The sequence below is a fragment of the Eulemur rufifrons genome, chromosome 13, assembly GCF_041146395.1.
Source record: "Eulemur rufifrons isolate Redbay chromosome 13, OSU_ERuf_1, whole genome shotgun sequence".
Lineage (NCBI taxonomy): Eukaryota > Metazoa > Chordata > Mammalia > Primates > Lemuridae > Eulemur > Eulemur rufifrons.
In genome coordinates, this window is record NC_090995.1 from 15,445,706 (window position 1) to 15,463,816 (window position 18,111).

At 47.7% G+C, this 18,111-nt stretch overlaps 1 protein-coding gene across 1 annotated transcript in view; it reads right to left on the reverse strand.

Moving 5' to 3' along the window:
* Nucleotides 1-361: 361 nt before the first annotated feature.
* Nucleotides 362-18,111, reverse strand: part of ANXA3 (annexin A3) — a 38,524-nt gene continuing 20,774 nt past the window's right edge. The window contains exons 6-13 of the mRNA XM_069485440.1: nucleotides 17,617-17,707; nucleotides 12,534-12,613; nucleotides 8,831-8,887; nucleotides 8,131-8,224; nucleotides 6,482-6,577; nucleotides 4,161-4,219; nucleotides 2,101-2,223; nucleotides 362-861 (exon numbers count right to left, since the gene is read on the reverse strand). Coding sequence (XP_069341541.1) covers nucleotides 802-861; nucleotides 2,101-2,223; nucleotides 4,161-4,219; nucleotides 6,482-6,577; nucleotides 8,131-8,224; nucleotides 8,831-8,887; nucleotides 12,534-12,613; nucleotides 17,617-17,707 — 660 coding nt within the window. The 3' untranslated portion in view covers nucleotides 362-801. The remainder of the gene's footprint in view (nucleotides 862-2,100; nucleotides 2,224-4,160; nucleotides 4,220-6,481; nucleotides 6,578-8,130; nucleotides 8,225-8,830; nucleotides 8,888-12,533; nucleotides 12,614-17,616; nucleotides 17,708-18,111) is intronic.

Consider the following 18,111-nt stretch of genomic DNA (forward strand, 5'->3'; position numbering starts at 1 on the left):
GAGGTGCAGGTGACTTCTGTGGTCACACTGTGGCACCACATCTTCAAAGCAGCCCAGGGGCAGGGACCCAGATAAACCATGCTCTCCCCCACTTCCTTCACAGAGCAATTCTGTGGCATCCTAGAAAGTATATTTATAATTTACACAATGCAATGAGACGTATCAGTTAAAATAAACAAATTAGTGTGGTGGCGCGTGCCTGTAGTCCCAGGTATTTGGGAGGGTGAGGCAGGAGGATCGCTCAAGCCCGGGCACAGGTTGAGACCCTCATCTCAACTAGAAAGAGTAGACCGGGGTCATAGATATCTTCATTTTTATTTCTTTCTTAAAGAAGTGTACAATTAATAATGTAACAGATAAATTGAAGCAGTAACAGCTTTTATAATAAAAACATGTGTTAAAATATCCTTAGTTGTTGGCACCAGGCACCAAACAATGTTAGTAGACTCTAAAAGCAAATGGACAAATTACCTTTAACAAAAACAACAATTTTTATCGCTTTGTATTTAATGGTTGAGGACTATACAAAGATTCTGACTTTGTAAGCAGAGATATAATTTGGAGAGTACTATCAAATCCTTAAAACCATTTTAAACTGTACTTATAAACTACTACATTATGAATGAGATGCTCTAAAATAATCGTTTTTGTTGTTGTTATAGGGCGACGAAAATTTCTGTTGGGAAAGCAGGTGGCGCCTTATACTTGCTTGTGGTTTTAAACACTATGAGAAAGAAGCAGATGGAGCTGCTGGAAGGGCTGTCGTGTGAGCAGGCGACCTTCGGGGACCAGCTTCTAGATTCAGTCGTCCCCTCCGCAGATCTTTAAGAGTGTGCTTTCGTAGTCTCCGCAAGTATCCGACTGCAAAGAACAGGACCAACAGAGAAGAACATACCCGGCATCAGTAACAGGGGACCCCAGGGAATCAAATGCCACAGTTCTAAGGAATTCACGCGGGCGTGAGACTCACGAGCATTCAGTCCAAGGCACCTGGCCGGCCTCCATCCACTCATACCCAGGTGCTGTGATCACGTTCCTGCCTACCCTCCCCTTTACGGTGGATGACGTTTACATTCTTCCTGGTATATTGCAATTGAATTTCAGTTTGGGGCCGGGCGCGGTGGCTCACGCCTGTAATCCCGGCACTCTGGGAGGCCGAGGTGGGAGGATCGCTCGAGGTCAGGAGTTCGAGACCAGCCTGAGCAAGAATGAGACCCCGTCTCTACTAAAAATAGAAAGAAATTAGCTGGACAGCTAAAAATGTATATAGAAAAATTAGCAAGGCATGGTGGTGCATGCCTGTGGTCCCAGCTACTCAGGAGGCTGAGGCAGGAGGATCGCTTGAGCCCAGGAGTTGGAGGTTGCTGTGAGCGAGGCTGACGCCACGGCACTCTAGCCCGGGCAACAGAGTGATACCCTGTCTAAACAAACAAACAAACAAATAAACTAAAAAGAACAAAACCCCAAAAGAATATCGGCAAAGAACATAAAAAGACACATCACAGAAAAAGAAAAACAAATATCACTTTAAAACATGAAAATAGGTTCAGCCTCACTCAGACTAAGAGAAATGTAACTATACTGAGATACAATTATCCACCCAAAAGTTTGAAAAAACCCTCTCTGCCAAGGCTATGAAGAAACAAGGACTCAGATATTCCTCATGGAAGTGCAAAATGGAGTTTAAAAAAAACTCTAAGCTGCAGAACCCACGCTATCTTTTGTGCAAAACAAAGAGGAAATTTAAAATACGTATTTTTCTTTCCTTACATTGCCATAAACACTGAAATAAATGAAAACCGTGCATTATAAACAAGCAAACAACTTGCATGTGAAATTCACAAAAGCAGTAAAACCAATGGCCAGTAAAACCTAAAAAAAAAATGTCTAGTGTCTGTTATATGCTTGCGATTTTAGAGCCAAAAAATAGTACCTTTAAGGGACATTTTTTTGCTACTATTTTAAACTCAGAGGACGCATTTATGCATTGACAAGGAGAGAGAAATCTAAGTCGTGTGTCTTCACGTGGACTACACGGGAAAGAGGATGGACGGAGAGGAACAAAATGTTCTGCTGTTGATGTTTTTCAGGGAGACTCACCTTAATTGCTGAATACAGGGAGTAGCCGCAACGCTTCTTGAACTCCGCTCGAACGTCCAAAAGGTCAATCTCTGACCTGGAAACCATTATTCGGTTCAGAGTGAACTCGTCGGTCCCGGCACCCTGTTAAGAAACGCAGGTGTTCACAACACAGACCTCGTTCGACACTGAGCAGGTCTACAAGAGAGAGAGGCTGCTACGCGAAATATTCAACCGCAGAGATTCTTCCTTCGTTTACCATCAAATTTCACCACGCGTCATTAAATATTTGCTGAGCGTCTACTTTGTGCCAGCACCATGGTGAATTCTGGGAAACAGATGAGCTGCCCCTGTTAAGTTTTCAATGTCGTAGAGGACACAGGCAAGAAAGTGGACCAGCGCTGAACAGTCTGAAATGCGGGCAACACTGAGTATCGATAGGGGTGGGGGTTGGCCCCTCTAAATCTCATGCTGAAATTGGTCCCCAGTGTTGGGGGCGGGGTCTGGGGGGGGTTTGGGTCACAGGGAAGGGTGGCGGACAGACCCCTCACGAATGGCTTGGTGGAGCCCTCCCCAGATAAAGAGCGAGGTCTCACTTTATCAGTTTGAGAGCTGGGTGTTTAAAGGAGCCTGGCGCCGCCTCCTCCCTATCTTCGCTCCTGCTCTCGCCACGTGACACCCCTGCCCCCCTTCTCCTTCCCGACACCCCTGCTCCCCTTCCCGACACCCCTGCTCCCCTTCCCGACACCCCTGCCCCCCCTTCCCCTTCCCGACACCCCTGCTCCCCTTCCCCTTCCCGACACCCCTGCTCCCCTTCCCGACACCCCTGCCCCCCTTCCCCTTCCCGACACCCCTGCTCCCCTTCCCGACACCCCCGCCCCCCTTCCCCTTCCCGACACCCCCGCCCCCCTTCCCCTTCCCGACACCCCCGCCCCCCTTCCCCTTCCCGACACCCCTGCTCCCCTTCCCCTTCCTGACATCCCTGCTCCCCTTCCCCTTCCGCCCCGACTGGAAGCTCCCTGGGGCAGAGGTTGGCTTGATGCTTCTTGTTCAATTTGCAGAACCACAAGCCAAATAAACCTCTTTTCTTTATAAATCACCCAGTGTCACTCATTCCCCTACAACAACGCAGAACGGACTCACACAAGCACCACGGGGAGCACACACCGGAGGGGGACAAAGAAAGATTAAGGATTGGGAGAGACCTCGCTGGGCACGGTGGCTTATGCCCGTAATGCTAGCACTCTGGGAGGCTGAGGCGGGAGGATCACTTGAGGCCAGGAGTTTGAAACCAGCCTGGGCAAGAGTGAAATCCTGTCTCTACTAAAAACAGAGAAATTAGCCGGGCGCGGTGGCTCACGCCTGTAATCCCAGCACTCTGGGAGGCCGAGGCGGCAGGATTGCTTGACGTCAGGAAAGACCAGCCTGAGCAAGAGCCAGACCCCGTCTCTACTAAAAACAGAAAAAGTTAGCCAGGGGTGGCTCGCATCTGTAGCCCCAGCTACTCGGGAGGCTGAGGCAGGAGGATTGCTTGAGCCCAGGAGTTTGAGGTTGTTGTGAGCTAGGCTGACGCCACGGCACTCTAGCCCGGGCAACAGAGCGAGACTCTGTCTCAAAAAAGAAAAGAAATCGAGGTGAGCGACTTCTGGTGCAAGCCCCGTCCTGGGGTCTGAAGATCTAGAAGAGCTGGGACGACACTCACTCGGGGACTCACCGTCCGTCATCGAGGACAGACGAGGAAACAGAGGGTCAGAGTGTCACACAAAGGCTGCGACTCAGTGTGGTTTATTCTGAGTGAGGCGGGGGAGCAGCCATGGGGTCCACGGGCTCAGATTTGAGGCTGGTGTCCTGCTGCCCAACTCACTGTGAAGCAGGGAAATAATTCAGTCACCACCCCACTGTACCTGCCTCTGTATTGATCAGGTTACTATTAACCTATGGGACAAATTAGTAGATAAATTAGCTACTAAAGAGAACTCATCAAAGTGGAAAAGCACTGTGACATTCCATCAATACTAAGCAACGTTTCTACGTCCTCCTCGGGGGACGCTCGTTGTGCATTTATAGCATTTCAGACCCACCTTCAGAGCCTGACGCAGTCTTTCAGCCAGAAAGCCGGGAGTGTTCCTCGCACAACGCACTGTCACAGAAAGCAAAGCAAGGTTCAGTCTCACTGAACAGACACTGGGTTAATCTAGACTCGTAAGTTTTTAAAAACAATTCGCTGGGCTCACACGCCACTCTCCCTGCTCCCCACGGCTGGCTTTCATTCAGGAGGAAAGAAAAAGGCCACTGAACCCGAATTTCAAAGCCTTGCAACAGCGTATTTGCACAGAACTTGAGCACAGTAATTATCTTCAGCCGTGGGGAAAACAGAATTACCTGCCAGAGAAACTCACAGTATCTGACTCATCTCTGCATCCCAGACACCCTGAGCGCCTTCGCTCCCACCGATAACTCCCTGGGGTTCACCCGCCTCAGTTTCTACTGAAACCAGAGAGTAACTCGGGTCTAACGACTGCAAAGACGCTGCTCCAAACAGCTCAGCAGGCAGGAAGGGCAGTGGAGCTCTATTTGAAAGCAATTTTTCCAATGCACCGATTTTCTTTTAAATGACTGCATTAGGATTTACAGGCTGCTTAGAGTAACTGCATTACAACCAGCAACCTGTCATCTAAATTCAGTTGTCTGAAAACTACTACAGCCTTTAATTCTTTATTTTGAAATCGTAAGTAAAGCAGAAATAAAACAGAAATGGACAAAGACAGGAGTAAATTGATTATCCTTTAAATAAAGTGAAGATAGTCAGGAATAGAAACGCCTGCAGGGAACAAACCTGTTTATGAGGCAACACAATTATTTTTACAATCTTAGATCTGATCTGGAGGTAGGGGAGTCTGAGCCAAAGTAAATGGGTTTTATAATGAATTCTGGAGCTCAGCACAAGACCAAGTGACTTTCTCATGGTGGCTTATAGATCTCGTAAGGAAAGCTAAGACTTTTGGTTCGTGTAAGTGATTTAAGGGAAATGGAAAAAGAAATGTATGGGAAACTCCAACATCACAGCTGGAACAAAACGTAAGATGTGAAGTTGCCTGACAAGAAACCAGCCATTTGAACTGGCACTACCTAAATCTTCTCAAACTCATATTAAGCCTCAATAATTTGATCGAAAATCTTTATGCCCCAGCCTGAGCAAGAGCGAGACCCCGTCTCTACTAAAAATAGAAAGAAATTATATGGACAGCTAAAAATATATAGAAAAAATTAGCCGGGCATGGTGGCGCATGCCTGTAGTCCCAGCTACTCGGGAGGCTGAGACAGGAGGATCGCTTGAGCCCAGGAGTCTGAGGTTGCTGTGAGCGAGGCTGACGCCACGGCACTCACTCTAGCCCGGGTGACAGAGTGAGACTCTGTCTCCAAAACAAAAATTAAATAAATAAAATAAATAAAAATAAAAAATAAAAGTAAAATTTGAGGTCCCCTAGCTGGGAGTTCACCGTCAGAGGTGGTGACTGACGGGTGAACGAGGACCAGAGGTTCCACTCCTGGGTCACTTTTGGGCGTCAGCTGTCTTCCTCTCCCCAGAGATGCTGTTAGCTACCATGACAGACATCAGAAATGACTTTTCACCGGTGACATGACAGGAGGTGTGGAGAAGAGGCGTTCCCGCCCTCGCGTTAATGGAGACGCAGCCTCCAGCACGCCCACCGGCCGCCCCGAATCGGAGCGGGTTAGGGTTCCGAGCAGTCCCGTGTGTGTACAGACACGGGTTTTCTTGCCTGACTCCTGCCTGGAAGGGCCAAGGGTCCCCGTCCTGTCTCTGAACAGTGTCTCACCCCTTCGCACCTTTCTTACGAGGTGCTCGCCCCGCGCCTAGAAGGACAAAGCGTGCCGCCCTCACTAAGACAGACCAGCCGTACAACTGGTTTTGACCGCCTGTTAATCCATCTGTCTACGCAGGACGACTCACCCTAAAACCGACTTTCTTGCTGACTTACTCCTGCTGACTCGACCACGGGGGAGCAGCAGACCCACAGCTCTGACCTTGGCTCAGCTTGGGGAGGACGCTGACATCTTCCAGAAATACAAAATTACGGTGAATTACCAAACTGCCTTAGGTCTCAGATTTCAACAAGGCTCAATAAAAACACCAGGAGAAATGCAGTGTCTCAGCTCTCAAGGGGTGGACAAGCCAAAGGTGATGACAAGCCGCACACAAGTCTAAAAAGCAAAGTGAGACCTAAAAAGACAACATCTTCATGCATCCGTGTAACGTTACTCGTGGAACGTGCGTGACGGGAGGGAAGAGGGGTCCGTCGGGACCCCCCGCACGGAAGGAGCTCACGCGGATGTTAACACAAGTGCAGAGTACGTCAGTTCACTGGCACTCAGGGCTTACCGATGGCCAGCAGCAAGTCTTCAAAATGCCCAGACAATTCTCCTTTTATGCTGTCCTCAATGTCCTTCTGGCTGATAGTTCTGTATTCATCGAATGCTAAAAAGCAGCAACACAAAATTATCTAAAGCATCCCCGCGGACCACACTGGAATCTATTTCAGGTTTTATTCGATGTGCAGATCAACTAGCAAGCTCAAAACCTCCTTGTTTAAACCGTCAAAATTTGAGCACAGAAGTTTTTGCTTGTTTCTTTTTTAAAAACAATCATCTACAATAAAACCTGAACTTCTTAGACCATTTTCTCCAGCGATTCTCTCTCTCTCTCTCTCTCTCTCTCCCCCTTCTTCCCAAGCTGTAAGTATTTAAAACAGACTGAAAAGTTAAATGATAAACAATTTGTCTAGTAAGGTGGGCTATTTTTAAAATGATAGCAGCACCTAGGAAATAATGCTGTGGTCATCAGTCACATATGTTTTATCTGCTAAAGAAATCTTAATTACGAAGACTTCTTTGTGCTGCAATGGTTTCATCTCCTAAGGCAGCGTGGCTTCCTTCACAGCCCTCAGAAGGCATCTGAATTTCTTGATCCGTGTTTGACCCAAGCAAAAACCTATATATATATATTTCCAAGTATGCAGGCATATAAGTAAATTTTTCCCAAATAAATTTTGAGAAAAGAAATTTTAGAGAGTGCTCTGGAGTTGTTTTGGCTTCTATTTTTTAAACAAAGACATTAATGAAGCCACTATATTACACTATCACCATTAGTTTATAAAATAAGCATGATTTTAATGCCAAAATTAGGGAAGGACAGGTTCAGAATTTAAAAGTTGCAGTAATATCCTTATGTTTGCTCATTTCCTGTCCACTCAGCATAGGCTTAGTCATCCTGTGGTCATCCTGTCAACCAGCACCCGGAAACGACAGTCGGATGTTCCCAGAAAAAGGAGTTCCCGGCTTCTATTGCTTCTAGAACATCCCGGGGAGACGTATGAGTGAGACAGTGGGTCCCCAGCAGGTCCAGGTAATAGTTGGTCTGACAGGCCGGGCGCGGTGGCTCACGCCTGTCATCCCAGCACTCTGGGAGGCCGAGGTGGGAGGATCGCTCGAGGTCAGGAGTTGGAGACCAGCCTGAGCAAGAGCAAGACCCCGTCTCTACCAAAAATAGAAAGAAATTGTCTGGACAGCTAAAAATATATAGAAAAAATGAGCCGGGCATGGTGGCGAATGCCTGTAGTCCCAGCTACTCGGGAGGCTGAGGCAGGAGGATCGCTTGAGCCCAGGAGTTTGAGGTTGCTGTGAGCGAGACTGATGCCACAGCACTCTAGCCCGGGCAACAGAGGGAGACTCTGTCTCAAAAAAAAAAAACAAAAAACAAAACACAAGAGCAGCACCAGCACTGCCTTGAGTCAGAATCCAGCCTCCCCCTTCTGTTTCCTGAAGTGTTTACACAGAAACTGGAACAGACTTTGCAATTTTTAACTTCATCTTCTAGAACTCTGTAAACTAAACCCGAACACGTTTGTCACAGCCACACGCAACACAGAGGACGTCACAGCCACACGCAATACAGAGGACGTCACAGCCACACGCAACACAGAGGACGTCACAGCCACACGCAACACAGAGGACGGCAACGTGAGTCCATACTCAGTTTCAGTTGGGGGAAGCTCCTTACACACAGGATCTCGGTGAACGCATCTTCATCCGTGCCCCACCTGTTCTCGCCAGCTTCATACAGGATCTGTTGACAAGGTGGGGGGAGACTCAGATGTTACTGCAGACACAATTCGTTCTCCACCCCCCCCTTTTTTTTTTTTGAGACAGAGTCTTGCTCTGTTGCCCAGGCTAGAGTGAGTGCCGTGGCGTCAGCCTAGCTCACAGCAACCTCAAACTCCTGGGCTCAAGCGATCCTCCTGCCTCAGCCTCCCGAGTAGCTGGGACTACAGGCATGCCCCACCACGCCCGGCTAATTTTTTCTATATATATTTTTAGTTGGCCAGATCACTTCTTTCTATTTTTAGTAGAGACGGGGTCTGGCTCTTGCTCAGGCTGGCGTTCTCTCTCTTTGAGAGGTGGAAAGAGCAGAGTGGGAGCTTTGATTATTTTTGGAGGTCACTTTCTGCAGACTAGACATGGGGGCGTTGGGCTGGAGCCGGGGGGACGAGAGCCCCCCTGGGGAGGGCAGAAAGCTGGGACGGCGACTCCACCCCCAGCCTCAGCTTCTCCTTGAGACAGGAAAGGAGAGGACAGCCCGGGCGGTGGCATCTTTCTCCGTTTCCACGGAAACGCACAGGCAGTCACGCGAGGAACTAGTTAAAGGAGTTGTTGTCTTTGCTCTGTTACTCACCTGGGCGTCTTTTTTGGCCAGGTGCTCATCCACGTTCAGACTTTCCTCTCTTCTGCCCTAAACAGGGATGGAGAAAACACAGGCAACCCTTTAGAGACAGAGAAAAGTCAAACACCCCGTACTCCAACCAGCAGGGCCACTGGAGGTTCTGCTCCGGCGGAGGCCACGCAGCACGGAGAATCAGGGACTCTGGGTTCCCGTTCTGGCTCTGCCATTGACTGGCCATGAACTTTGTACCAAATCACACAATTTTGGGGGCCTCAGTTCCCCCCTCTGAAAACTCAGATGTCTTAAGAGGATGAAAAGACAAGCCACAGACTGGGAGAAAATATCTGCAAAACATACGTGATAAAGGACTTGTATCCAAAATATATAAAGAGCTCTTAAAACTCAACACGATGATACTAAACAACCCAATTAAAAAATGGGCAAAAGATCTGAACAGAACCAAAGAAGACACACAGATGGCAGGAAAGCACATGAAAAGATGCTCAACATCATATATTCTTAAAGAATTGCAAATTGAAACAATAAGATACTACTACACACCCATTTGCCTGGCTCAAATCCAAAACACAAACAATACCAGACACTGGTGAGAACATAAAGCAACAGGAACTCTCAGTCATTGCTGGCGTGAATGCAAAATGTTGCAGCCAGTTTGAAAGACAGTTCTGCAGTTTCTCCTAAAGCTAAATATATTCTCACCATACGATCTACCAGTTTTGCTCTGTGGTATTTACCCAAAAGGGCAACTATGTCCACACAGAAACCTGTACAGGAATGTTTATAGACATTTTAACCACAATTGCCAAAAACGCGGAAGCAACCAAGATGCCTTTCAACGGGTGAGACAAACATTCCATATGACGGAATATTATTCAGCACTAAAAAGAAATGCGCTGTCAAGCCATGAACAGAAACGGAGGAACCTTAAAGGCGAAGTGAAAGAAGCCAGTCGGAAAAGGCTACTACTGTGCGCTCCAGCTATACGACATGCTAGAGAAGGCAAAACCACAGAGGCAGTGAAAGGATCAACGGTCGCCCGGAGGGAGGACGCATAGCTGGAGCACCGGGGACTTTCAGGGCAGTGAAGCTACTGTGTGTCACCTGTCACGGCAGATACATGACACTGTACGTTTGTCAGAACCCACAGAACTGTATCGCGCACAGAGTGAACCTTAATGTAAACTGTAGACTTGAGCTGGTAACAATGTATTAGTATCTGTTCATCAGCCGTGCTAAACCTGCAACACGAACGCAAAATGTTAATAATCCAGGAAACTGAAAGGGGGAGGGGGCACATGCGAGCTCCTTGTACTTTTGCTCAATTTTCCTATGAATCTAAAACTGCTCTAAAAAGCAAAGGTTGCTTAAAAAAAAAAAAAACCCCGAAAGGTCCCCCACCAACGCTAATGTTGAAGGTTTCTGGTTAAGTGTGTGTCTGTGTGTGTGTGTGTGTCTGCGTGTGTGTGTCTGTGTCTGTGTGTGTGTGTGTCTGTGTGTGTGTGTGTCTGTGTGTGTGTCTGTGTGTGTGTGTGTGTCTATGTGTGTGTGTCTGTGTGTGTCTGTGTGTGTGTGTCTGTGTGTGTGTCTGTGTGTGTGTCTATGTGTGTGTGTGTCTGTGTGTGTGTGTCTGTGTGTGTGTCTATGTGTGTGTCTATGTGTGTGTGTGTCTGTGTGTGTGTCTGTGTGTGTGTCTATGTGTGTGTGTCTGTGTGTGTGTGTCTGTGTGTGTCTGTGTGTGTGTGTGTGTCTGTGTGTGTGTCTGTGTGTGTGTCGATGTGTGTGTGTGTGTGTCTATGTGTGTGTGTGTCTGTGTGTGTGTCTATGTGTGTGTCTATGTGTGTGTGTGTGTCTGTGTGTGTGTCTGTGTGTGTGTCTATGTGTGTGTGTGTGTGTGTCTGTGTGTGTGTGTCTGTGTGTGTGTCTATGTGTGTGTGTGTCTGTGTGTGTCTGTGTGTGTGTCTGTGTGTGTGTGTGTCTGTGTGTGTGTGTGTGTCTGTGTGTGTGTGTCTGTGTGTGTGTCTATGTGTGTGTGTGTCTGTGTGTGTGTGTCTGTGTGTGTGTGTGTGTCTGTGTGTGTGTCTGTGTGTGTGTGTCTGTGTGTGTCTGTGTGTGTGTGTCTGTGTGTGTGTCTATGTGTGTGTGTGTCTGTGTGTGTGTGTGTCTGTGTGTGTGTGTGTGTCTGTGTGTGTCTATGTGTGTGTGTCTGTGTGTGTGTGTAGTGCACAGATATTTAAGCACATCATAGAAAGAGGGGAGACACGGAAAAGAGGATTGCCTGCATATTTTGAAAATTATAAGTGAATGAAGCATTTGGCTGTAATATTTCAAAAATGGATTGGTTCCTATTTTCAAACATTAGGTCCCTGTGCGCCTGTCTGATTTTTGCTGGTTTCTTGTCTGTGACGCTGACTCTGCAGCTGTGAGCCGCCTTCTTCTCTCCCTCACTGTGCGCTCTGCTCCAATAATAAACGTGCTGAACGTCGCTGGTCTTCGTAATTACAAACCACCAGCGCCACGTGCTGACCACCAAGCACGTCACGGACTCTCTCTCAACCTTCACGACACCCTGTGTGGTCGGTGTTAGTAGTATTTCGATTTGACAGATGTGAAAACTAATGCTCTAAGGCTTAAAATAACTTGTCCAAGCACACAAAGCTAGGAGGCAGCTCTGTTTGATTCTAGAACCCTCCCTGGAGCCCTACCCTCTGCCGCCTCCTACGGGTGTGAGCTCACGTCCACGCACAAGTGGGAGAACACGGATGAACATCGGCCTCCGACAGCATGTTTGCAGCGACGCTCTCATAACCTGGGTTTGTGGGTTCAACTTTAATACGTTTTCCACCATTTAAAATAACTGAAACTGTAACTAAGATAAACTGTTTCCGGGTAGCACAGTGGCTCGCTTGGACAAGTGCCGTTTCAGCCATCAGGCTGAGACCATCCCTGGGATTTTCCCACACACGAGGAGCTGAGTAAATCAGCTAAAAGACACTGGTGAGACACGGCTTGAATCACGCCCCGTCTCACACACACCTGTGACACACACCTTGCTCACACCTGTGAGCATCCTTGAACTCACCACTTTACTATCAAAGTCATGAGCTTTCTAAAAACAGAAAGCGAAAGTGTGGCCTCACTTGGTCACACAGCAGCTCTTCCAGGGTGGCAAGGCTGAAACGGAGTAAGTCGCTTCCTGTTTTTAATCCTGAGACTGATCCCAATCTCTAAATTGAATACCCATCTCTGAAGATAATTCTTCTGTGTCATGCTTCCTACTTAATTTAAAAGCTCACAAAACAAATATTTATTCTTCGGAGCCTAGAAGAAAATACAACATGTTCTTTAAAATTGAGACACTTATAATGGAAATGAATAATTACTTTATGTCAGATGATTTATCAAAACATTTTCTAATGTGTTATGAAACCTGATCAAAGTACTTCCATATACTGACCCGAACAAGTATTTTTTGTTTGTTTGTTTGTTTGTTTTTGGTTACATCATTATGTGTGCTTTTATGATGTTGGCTAAACATTATACTGCTTGTTGGCAACGCAAATGTAAAATAAACAAACCATTTCATAAGGACAACGGAAATCTCATTGTCTCACTTTGGTTATTTTTAAACTCCTTAAAAATTATTACTGAGCTTGCAGCTTACTGGGAAGTCACAAAATAAAAAATAAAACCTTACATCTGCCAAAGTCAGAAGAGCTTTCCGGAAGTCACCAGATGTTTCGGAACTAATGTCATCTCGAAGACTCTTCTTATATACTGAAAGCAAATAAGAATGACATTAAGCCTTGATAAACTGAAAAATATTATTATAAAACACAGACAAATCTCTTTTATGAAATCTATACTTTTTCAAAGCGATTCATATAAGCAAAAGCCACTATAAACATGTTATTTATCTAAACATAACATTTAGCAGGCATCATTATACCTAACAGTTATGATACTGTTACATTGATCCCTCACTCTAGTTAGAAAAAAAAATTTAAATTTGACACCCTCAAGTCAAAGACTGAATCTCCTACTTGTTGGAACGTGGGGAAGTGTTAGGTCCGGTTCCCCTGGGCCCCAGGAACAGAGAGGCAGAGTCACTGAGGCTGCTAAAAGGCAAAGGAGTTTATTGACGAGCCCCGGGCCAGGGTCCAAGTCCCAGAGCACCAACGCAGTGGCCTCTCCACGAACCAGGACCCCGCCCTGCGGTAAAGGTTAAGCTTTTATACTTTTCTGTCTGCTAGTTTTCACACGGCACGCCAGTCTGCACACGACACGTTAGTCTGCACACGACACACTAGTCTGCACACGACACGTTAGTCTGCACACGACACACTGGTCTGCACACGACACGTTGGTCTGCACACGACACGTCGGTCTGCACACGACACGTCGGTCTGCACACGACACGTCGGTCTGCACACGACACGTCGGTCTGCACACGACACGTCGGTCTGCACACGACACGTCGGTCTGCACACGACACGCTGGTCTGCACACGACACGTCGGTCTGCACACGACACGCTGGTCTGCACACGACACGTCGGTCTGCACACGACACGCTGGTCTGCACACGACACGTCGGTCTGCACACGACACGCTGGTCTGCACACGACACGTCGGTCTGTACACGACACGTTGGTCTGCACACGACACACTGGTCTGTACACGACACGTTGGTCTGCACACGGCACCCTGGTCTGCACACGACACGCCGGTCTGCACTCCATCCCCCTTTAGTTTATTTGTTCTTTTTTAGAAGTGGCTGATCGCGTTGGCTCCTGGTTTGTTGACTCTAAGCTTCGGGCTTTTCGCGCCGGCGCCAGTTGTAGTTAACGTCATCCAGGGGAAGAGGAGGGTCTCCGACGGGGGAGGGGCTGTTGTTGCAAACCTTCTAGTTTTTGGTTACAAGCGATACTGGGAACACACGCCCCGCACAAGCAGTTCATGCGCTGATCATGTCTTGCCCTTCTTATCTACTTAGTTGGTTGGAGGCCCCTGGACTCTCCAGCTCTTTATTGGGAAGTAACTTGCGGTTCCCTCCCCCGGGCTTTGTTTTCCTTTACTCTAGTGAAGCCTGCCATACGCTAAGCACCAAGCCAGCAAGCCATATATACAGAAGCAGAACTAGGCTTCTCACATCCAGGAAGCCTAGCCTGTCATGGAGTTACCTTTGCTCTTATACCTGTTTTTCATTCTGATTATATTTATCAAACAACTAAAAGCAAGCACAGTCACAGAAGCGAATAGCATCAGTTAGAATCAAAGAGAGCACACATTTTCCTACTATCGATTCCTGTTCTTCAGAAGTATTTTGTAATTTTAGAATTTTCTAGATGAGACTTTATAAATCACCTCATGCAGCCTCTCCAGGTCTCCCCTTTACCCCAAATATTTTGCAGGAAATTAGACTAAAAACATGAACATTATTTCAGTTTAACTAGTTTATGCATTTAGAGGCACACTAGCGTCTACAAAGCTGAGCATGATATTTGAATAATGCAGGTGCCTGAACCAGAACTTAGAGTTCTTGGCCCCTGATTCAGCAGTGTTCTCTCTCGCACCACCAACTTCAGAGTCCTGGGAAAAAGGGGAGAATTTCGATCTCTCTGTATTCAGACTCTATCGTGTCATCGTACGTGATGTTTGATAAGCCCGGTTTCAGCCATAACACCCTTGGCCTTTATGGGGGCCAAGCTAATAGTGACTTCCGGAACCCACCAAATCTTCTCTCTTAGGGAGAGACCTACACAGAAAAAGAGATGAAAACAATAGAGAAACAGATAGGAAAGACCGCCCCCCCCCCCCCCCGAAATAAGGCAGAAAACAGAAGCCAAGAGTAACCAAAACACCACGGACAAATATAAGACTTGGGTAGACAAACACCGTGCGTTCAGGGGAGAGACACTTGGTGTCGAGAACATTAGGAGCAAAGAAAGAAAGGAACAGGCCGGGCACAGTGGCTCAGGCCTGTGATCCCAGCACTCTGGGAGGCCGAGGCGGGAGGATCGTTCAAGGTCAGGAGTTCGAGACCAGCCTGAGCAAGAGCGAGACCCCGTCTCTACTAAAAATAGAAAGAAATTAGCTGGACAACTAAAAAAATATATATATAGAAAAAATTAGCCAGGCATGGTGACACATGCCTATAAGTCCCAGCTACTCGGGAGGCTGAGGCAGGAGGATGGCTTGAGTCTCGGAGTTGGAGGTTGCTGTGAGTGAGGCTGACGCCACGGCACTCTAGCCCGGGCGACAGACTGAGACTCTGTCTCAAAAAACAAAAAGAAAGAAAGAAAGAAAGAAAGGAAGGAAGGAAGGAACAGAGCAACAGACGACATCAACACAGCGAGCCGTGTTCGCCGGCTGCGGAGAGAGTGACAAGATAACGGGGTCCCTAGCGTAGTGCCGTGTCCTGAATCTCCGTAAAGCTCGGCTACACCTGACTGAGACTGTTTCCTTCTCCATCTTCCTGTGAATCACTCATCTCTAATAATCAAGGTGACCCTGATGCAGTTTTATTCCTGGCAGCCTTCGAGAGCTTAACTCACACAGAAACTGAGACACTATTATCACTTGTCCTGTCTGTAAAAGCACACAGTCCTAAACGCTAGAACGTGCACCTGGCTCTTAAGACCTTAACCTCAATTTTGAGGACATTCATTGAATAACTATTCGAACTTGTTCCCCCGCCGTTCTGGGTCTTAGGGACACAGCAGCGAACAAGGCAGACAAAGTCCTCATCCTCGTGGAGCTGACGTCCTGGGTTTGCTCCTGCGTTAACCTGGGCTCCCAGGAGCTGCCACAGGGCAGGTCCCCTCGTGGAACGGTGACTGTTCTAGAAACACCAGGAAGTAACAAGCCACCTGGCTCTGAGGTTCTTTTTTTTTAAATATATAAACCTTGTTGAACTAAAATACTCTAAACACCTACAATGTACCCACTTGTGCCGATTACTAAGCAATTCTCTCATCTGCTCCACTGCTCTCTACCCCCTCCCTGTTAGGTCCCACCGACAGTGGGGGAGACTGGCAGGCAGGGGGAGGAAAGAAACACGCGCTATGTGCTTGCTGTTTACCTCAGCGCCAACCCAGCCAAGCCTTCCAGCAGCCATCGGCTCCCGGCTCCTAGAACAAGACACTCCTGGAGGTGCCAGCTCCAGCCCGAGGGCTGAACTCCCGGCTCCGGAAGCCTCTCCCCAGCCCCTGGAGTGCCAACGCCAGCCAGGTGCCGCCCGGGCTAAACTCCTAACCCTAACACTAACCCTAAACTCCCGGTTTCCGATGACCCAGCCTCTTTGCTTTGTCCTCCCAGCCCTGGGGGTGATACTCGGGGTTCCCCTCTTTGTTTCCTTTTTGCTTTTTCAGTCCTCTAAAAGGTACTTAAGCAATTCTTTGTATTAAATCAAAATCCCTAGTGCTGTTTCTGTTTTTCTCACCACACCCTGATTAGTGCGTCAGCAACAAAACAGGTATTTAGCTTCTAATGAGAATTTCCCAAAGTCACCTCTGCAACACCCACCGGGGGTCCGATACCCCCCTCCTCCTCCCACTGCCAAAGCTCCTTGTCACTCCACTGACCACGCTGAGACACACACGTAGGAACCACGGCTCCCGTAAAGCTCCTGGAGAGGATTACAGGGGGCCGCGGTATAATGAACAATCGGGCTGGTCTTTGTCCCTTGTTCCTGGGAGGTACCCTCTGAATCCTTGGACTTTCCCAAGGAATTGGAGTGTCTCTGTTATTCACGGTGGTCCCCTGGGACCACACCTGAGTTTATGCTAATCAGATGCTAATAAGGTGACTCAGAATAGAGGCTGAAACACCAGCCATGTGATTAGAGGGTTCAGGCTTTGAGCCACAACATTAGCCTGACCTCTGGGGGGCGGGTGGGGCAGGAACTGTCCAACCACAGACACAGTGAGGCAACCCACCGTGCCCGTGTAGCGAGACCCCAGTAAAAACTACGGTACCACTGACCCAGTGGGCTCGCCGGGTGGAAATTGTGAGCCCACGTGCCAGGAGTGTGGAAGCTTCACATCGGCCCCCCAAAACCTCTCCCCGGGCACACTCTGCGTTTAGCTGGTCCTTCTTTGCATTCTTTATACGGAAACTGTAATTGTGAATATAGCACTTGCTTGGTTCCGCGAGTCCCTGCCGTGAGCTACGGAGCCCGAGAGGGTGGTGAGAACCCTGAATTTGCAGCCGGTTGGCTGAGAGTGCGTCACCTGGGAACACCCGAGCTTGCAGGGACCTTAACCTGTGAAGCCACACTGACCCTGGTACGGTCAGAACCGCACCGCACGGACTTGCCAATCTTCACACGGCTGACACGCTAGCAGGTCTCCCGCTAATTATCCTGAATCCACACGCTCCGCACATCCTCTGCGTGGCTCACCCACCTTCCCACACCGGAAATCACGAGTCTAATCTGAGTGTCTTTTAACACAGAATAATAATGTACTAGAATTCCAGTCCCTTACGTCAATGAAAATGGTTAATTCAATTAAGCAGCGATTCCTGAGAGCAAAATCCACCGCAGCCGGAATATTATAAATGCAAAACCTTAACGCCATTGTTAAGGTAGCAGTTTCTAGTTCAGATCATACTCTCATTTTTTCTGAGCATCCACAGTCTTTAGCCCATTTTAGAATGTCTCGTCCTTCCTGTAAGTCTCGCCTTCTCAAAACGCCTTGTGGAGAAGAGGTTGAGGGGGTTCTGGGAACAGCAACGGAGCTCATAGATGTGTGCACAGCGGGAAAGGTAAAGAGATTACCTGTATAGTAGGCTTGCGAGATCTCCTTCATTTGCCTGCCTGTCCTAGTGGTTAAGATTTCAATCAAGGCATCTTCGTCGGTTCCAGCGCCCTAAAAAGGAAAAGGAAATCTAATTTTTACAACACTTAAAAAAAACTTAATTCCATGCCTTTCTGTCTTAGTATCTTGTTTCTCACCAGCAAAAGAACATTTCTGAGTAAATCAATACCAGGTCCCATAGTGTTCTAAAGTCGTTTTCTGATTTTCCATACATTTTTGTATTAAAATATTAATAACGTGAGTTGTCTGGAATAAACAGACATCAAATTTTTCAAGAAAATTTCCCACTCTAGTGCAAAAATCAATCGAATAGTTCTAGGAAGAAATAGCATAAAGCAAAAAGCCTGTGTCGTTCAAGATCGGCAGTGGGAGTCTGGTAGGATTAACCCTCCCGGGCACCCAACAAGCCACCGTGTCTGGAAAGAGATCTGCAAAGTATCTCTCAGGGGGTTCAT